General features: G+C 48.0%; 1 protein-coding gene across 1 annotated transcript in view; it reads left to right on the top strand.

Annotated features, from left to right (window-relative positions):
* The window catches only part of GTPBP4 (GTP binding protein 4), a 35032-nt gene that overhangs the window by 19750 nt on the left and 9241 nt on the right, over window positions 1-6041 (top strand). The window contains exons 9-10 of the mRNA XM_011942286.1: window positions 67-81; window positions 412-522. Of these exons, the coding sequence (XP_011797676.1) occupies window positions 67-81; window positions 412-522 (126 nt within the window). The remainder of the gene's footprint in view (window positions 1-66; window positions 82-411; window positions 523-6041) is intronic.

The raw sequence follows: 6041 nt of genomic DNA on the forward strand, positions 1-6041 counted from the left end.
GCTGATGCCGTGGTCGCACTCAGGAATTTAAAAAGAAGGTGCTCCTGATGCCGTGGTCACACTCAGGAAGTTAAAAAGAAGGTGCTCCTGATGCCGTGGTCACACCCAGGGATTTGTTACTCGGTTTAGAGTCCTGAGGGGGGCAACATTGCCTCCAGTTTGTGAAGGGCAGTTGGAGGGCGCCCTGCGTCTGTGCACAGGGTCACTGTGGTGGGAGTGAGGCCCAGGCACTGGAGATGCACCTTCTCTCAGGGCTGCTTCCGCCTGGGCCTCAGAGGGTGTGGCCTCTACATGTTAGTTACCTTGAGGGAAAAGTCTCGGTGGCTCTGATGTGTGGCTTCTCCTGGAACCTGCAGCCGGAGGCTGCTGGAGGATGTGTTTGTGACTGTGCCTTCTTTTTTACGTTACTAGGCTTGCGATAGGCTTTTGGCTCATCGAGTGGAAACCAAAATGAAGGGAAATAAAGTGAATGAGGTGCTGAATAGACTGCACCTGGCTGTCCCAACCAGGAGGGACGATAAGGTAAGACGGCTCCTGGGACAGCCGTGGGCTCACTGCGCTGTCAGCAGGTGCTGTCCATGTGCCTTTTCCGGAAGCCTCAGATCCAGCTTCACACACTCACAGGTGGATATCGTGGGTGGGCCTCAGTTTCACCTCCTTGCGTGCAGTGAAGGATCAAGAAGGTGAAGAAAGTGCAAAGCGCCACATGGCACCCGTTTCTCACTGCCTGACACGGTCATTGCTTATCCTTCCAGAAATGTTCCTGATATAGAAGATTAATTTTTAAAAAGTTATTTAAACACAGAGGGAAATCTGTTTCATTCTTTAATTTTTCATTTTTTTGGCCGGGGAGATGGCTCACGCCTGTAATCCCAGCACTTTGGGAGGCCAAGGTGGGAGGATCACTGAAGCCCAGGAGTTCGAGACCAGCCTGGGCAACGTAATGGGACCCTGTCTCTATAAAAAAGTAAAATAAAATAAATTTCCATTGTTTTGTCCATTGTGGATGGGCACACGTCGTTACGCCGTGTCTTCATGTTTTACTGCAAATGTGTCTGCACTTCCCAATGTGGCGTTGACAGCATTCCTGTCCCGCAGACACCTTCCTGGTGTGTGCTCCACTGACACCGGAGGCTGTGTCCTTCCCTCTGTCTTTCCTTGTGTCCTTGACATGGTCGGGCGCTCACTCTGTCAGTCTTGTGGTGTAAAGATGGTTTTTTTGTTGTGTGTTTCTGTAATGATGGGTACGGTTGAGCTTGTCTGTCTGCTTATTGGCCTTTTCAGAGTTCTTTAGGCTGTTTATGTTTTTCTCACTGATTGGTTATGTTTATATTACAAAGGTTGGATTCTTGTTAGATACACTGTAAATATTTTTTTTTCTCTTTTTGTCACTTGCCTTTTTAACCTCAAATGTGCTGTACGTTTTTAAACTAGTAAAATATATTAATACTTTATTTCTGGCTATTTGGGTTTGCATTGTACATAGAAAGGCTTACCATTCATTCCAAAGTCATTTTAAAAGTATATTTTCTTGCTGGGTGCAGTGGCTTACGTCTGTAATCCCAGCACTCTGGGAGGCCGAGGTGGGTGGATCACCTGAGGTCAAGAGTTCGAGACCAGCCTGGCCATCATGGTGAAACCCCATCTCTGCTAAAAATACAAAAATTAGTCAGGCGTGCACCTGTAATTCTAGCTACTCAGGAGGCTGAGGCGGGAGAATGGCATGAACCCGGGAGGCGGAGCTTGCAGTGAGCTGAGATTGCGCCACTGCACTCCAGCCTGGGTGACGGAGCGAGACTCTGTCTCAAAAAAAAATAAAAAAAAGAAGTGTAACTACTCCTAGTTGCTTTTGGTTTCCATCTGTATAGAATATCTTTTTGCATTTCTTCAGTCTGTGTGTGTCTTTACAGATTAAGTGAATTTCTTGGATACTTTTTCATGTTTTCATGATAGTGATTATTGTCTTCACTTCCAGATGTAGGACTTTCTTAAGTATTTCTTGTAAGGATGGTCTACTAGTGATGAATTCTCTCAGTTTTTGCTTTTCTCAGAAAGAATTTATTTCTCCCTTATTTCTGAAGGATAGCTTTGCTGGATGTAGTATAGTTGGCTGGCAGTCTTCTTTTTTTTTTCCCAACACTTTGAATATATATCACCCCATTCTCTCCTGGCGTGCAAAGTTTCTGCAAGGAAATCCGCTGTTAGTCTAATGGGGATTTTCTTATATGTGACTTGAAGCTTTTCTCTAGCTGTTTTTAGAATTTCCTTTGTATTTGACGTTTGACAGTTTGACTATAATGTGCCTTGGGAAAGACCTTTCTGGGCTGACTCTATTTGGGAATCTTTGAACTTCCTGGTTTTAGATACCCATCCGTCTCCCCAGTCTTGGAAAGTTTTTGGCTATCTCATTACATAGGTTATTAAGCTTTTCCCTTCTCCTTCTTGAACTCTCATAATACCAATACCTCTTAATGTTGTCCTGTAAATCTTGTAGGCTTCCTTCATTCTTTCTCATTCTTACTGCTTTTTTTTTCTCTGACTAGGTAGTTTCAAATGACAGAGATTTTTCTTCTGCTTCATCCAGTTTGCTGTTAAAACTGTCTATTGTATTCTCTTATCCATTGAATTCTTCAGCTATAGGATTTCTGTTTGGCTCTTTTTTATAATTTCTGTCTCAATTTAATTTCTTGTTCATATCATGAAATTGTTTTCCTGATTTTGTTGAATTGTAATCTGTATTTTCTTGTTTCTCATTGAGTTTCTTTCAAAAAAATTTATTTTGAATTCTCTTTCTGGCAACTCATGATTTCCTTTTTATTAGAGTCTGTTCCTAGAGAGTTAATATTCCTTTCATGATTTCTTATTTCCTTGCTTTTTCATGTTTCTTGTGTCCCTTCATTGATGTCTCTGCATCTGGTAGAACAATGGCCTCTTTTATACTTTCTTCTAGATTGGCTTTCATGGAGAAAGACTTTCACCTCACTTGGGTTTTAATGTACCATTTGGGAAGGGAACCGTGACTTTCTGGATAGGAGCAGTGATACTGTTTCTGTGCAGCTTCCTCACCTCCATGAAATGTTGGCAATAACTGGGTGGCTCAGTGGCCTCAGCTCTGGAAGTTTGTGCCAGCAGTGGTGTACGTTTTTAATGTCCTTGGTGTCAGGGGCTTTTGAAAAGGGTCCTGCTATTCTTGTTTTTCCCACAATAGGGGACTTACCTGAAGGGATCTTTCTGGGTGTCAGGTCTGAGATGGTCCACAAGCAGCTGCCATGGTGCTGGGTTCCAGCTACAGGTACTCAGAGTAGCTGTGGGACTGGGGTCCTAGCCTTAGGGTCTTGTGTACCTATCATGGTACCTGGCCTTGGGGTGCAGGTTGCTCTCTGTGGTGGATCTGTGATCCTGAAGCACCCCTAGCAGCTTAGGCCCACAGGGCCAGGTTGTAGTTGTGACTTCACCCATGGGGTCAGGGCACAGTCCTGGCCTGACTCCAAGGAAGAAGTACTCTGGAGGTTTGAGCCTGGGAAGCAAGGTAGAGCTGCACTTCAGAAACCTGAGCCAGTAGGGAGGGCTTAGTGTCAGCTTGAGGGGATGAGGCACTGTGTAGTGGTAACTCTGGACCCTGGGATGGTGGGGCCCAGCAGTATCCCAGACTCTGATGCTGAGCGAGGTGGCAGCAAGGACCCCAGAATGGACCACTCCAGCTGTCATTTGGGCTCTGGAGGACAGGGAGGAGGACAGCAGTGACTCCGTTTCCTGGAAAGAGCGGTGACTCCGCAGCTCAGACTGTAGGGTTAGTCCAGCTCCAGGGAGCAGGTGCTGGAGCTGTTTGCGTGGTGGGGCAGGTGCCTCGGCTCAGCCCCTGCCCTGTTTCCCTGGGATGTGGAGTACAATGTCAGCTCCTCCCCATGGTGCATGGCTGATCAGCTTGGGCCTGAGGGTTGTGACTCTTCTGGGTGGCCCAGGCACTGTTTCCCTGGGATACAAGGTATCTCTTCAGTGTAGGTGCTGGGATATGTGACCATTGTGGGCATTTCCCAGGAGGCAGCGCACTGCTTCAGCTCAGGCGGCAGGAGACAAGGGTGCCTGGAGAGGCCGCAGTGCTGTTTACCAGGAGGCAGGTACCACTGGGTGCTGGGGCAAGGGCCGGGAGAGGGGCTCCGCCTCCACCAAGCCCTGCTGGGAAGGGTGTAGCAGCTGCTCTCAGCTGGCTTGGGGATGTTGGGCCACCAGGTTTGGGTAGTTCGGCGGCAGTTTAGCCTCAGGGATGAAGGGGAGCTGTGGCCACTTTCCCCTGAGCAAGACATACTGCAGCCGTAGTTCCAGTCCCAAGATGACGGAGTATAGCCGCCCCATGGGCCCAACAGACGGGGCCCAGTGTCAGCTCCTTCTGGGAGCTCAGCTGCGAGGATGCCAGGGGACTCCAGTGGTGAGGGCTGTGGGTGTCCAGAGTGGTGGTGGGAGCTGCTGCCATCCTCTTGCTTACCCCCCGCCGTAGGGAGAACCTCCTCCTGGGACCCATTGCATCCCAGCTGTGGGGGGATTGCTGGCGGCCCAGCGTTTTTTTGTTTGTTTGTTTGTTTGTTTGGTTTGTTTTGGTTGGTTGGTTTGTTTTAAGACGGAGTCTCACTCTGTCGCCCAGGCTGGAGTGCAGTGGCTCGATCTCGGCTCGCTGCAAGCTCGGCTTCTCGGGTTCATGCCATTCTCCTGCCTCAGCCTCCCGAGTAGCTGGGACTACAGGCCCGCCACCACGCCTAATTTTTTATATTTTTAGTAGAGACAGGATTTCACCATGTTAGCCAGGATGGTGTCTATCTCCTGACCTCATGATCCGCCTGCCTCGGCCTCCCAAAGGCTGGGATTACAGGCTTGAGCCACTGTGCCTGGCCCCCAGTGTTCTCTTTGGGCTGTATTTCATCGTTTTTCTGCTCACCAGGGTGGCTGTCACTCCTGTGATGCCCTCTGGAGCTCCCCCTCAGTTATTAACACGTAGTTGGTCGTTACTCTGATTGCCTTTGTTGTAAGGGACAGATGTGAGGGGCTACTAGTCGGCCATCTTGTTGATGTCATTTGTATTTTCTTGATCATAGAAGAATATGAAGAAAGTAACTGTTTTTAGGATATGTCGGTTTTTTAAGACTTTGAAACAGCTACAGATGTTGAACAGTTCACATTTGCAGCCTCCATTTGCAGAACTGTACAGTTTTTCCATAGGGAACTGGAAATAAATAATATATCTCTCATTTTTTCTTTGTATTCCCAGAAAATATTTACAGATTTGCAGACTGAAGGATTCCCTGTAATAGAGACCAGCACCCTGACTGAAGAAGGTGTTATTAAAGTTAAAACAGAGGTCAGTGCTGCCTTAAGTCAGGTATCAGTCTTTTTACTATCTCTTGTTTGATTCAAGTCAGTCATGGGGATCAAATAGTTTTCTTTCTAGACATTATTAACACTTGGAGCCCTCGCAGTAGCGAGGCGGGTGGCGTGCGAGAGCGAGGTGTGAAGAGAGACCCCTCTAAGACCCACTTTCCCTGCCCCCGGTGGACAGTGGGGTTTGAGGGGATGCTTTGCTGTTGTTACCCCAAACAACTTTACCCTAAAGCAGCTGTTGTCTCTGGCCTTCTAATATTTCAGTAGCAAGTACAGTGAAAATTATTTTTATGGAACCTGTTCAGAAGTAGAAGGGAGAAAAGTCTGAAAAGCAGAACAGCTTTTGCAGGAGGCAGTCTGCTGCTGGATTTCACATGCCGTCCTCATTACTTTCTACTTCATGTTGTTTTTATCTCAAAGTAAAAGACACTCCTGGCCGGGCACGGTGGCTCATGCCTGTAATCCCGGCACTTTGGGAGGCCGAGGCGGGCGGATCACCCGAGGTCGGGAGTTCGAGACCAGCCTGGCCAGCATGGCGAAACCCCGTCTCTCCTAAAAATACAAAATTAGCCGGGCATGGTGGCGCATGCCTGTAATCCCAGCTACTCGGGAGGCTGAGGCAGGAGAATCGCTTGAACCCGGGAGGCAGAGGTTGCGGTGAGCCGAGATTG

This window comes from Colobus angolensis, unplaced genomic scaffold (assembly GCF_000951035.1).
Source record: "Colobus angolensis palliatus isolate OR3802 unplaced genomic scaffold, Cang.pa_1.0 Scaffold209, whole genome shotgun sequence".
Taxonomy (NCBI): Eukaryota; Metazoa; Chordata; class Mammalia; order Primates; family Cercopithecidae; genus Colobus; species Colobus angolensis.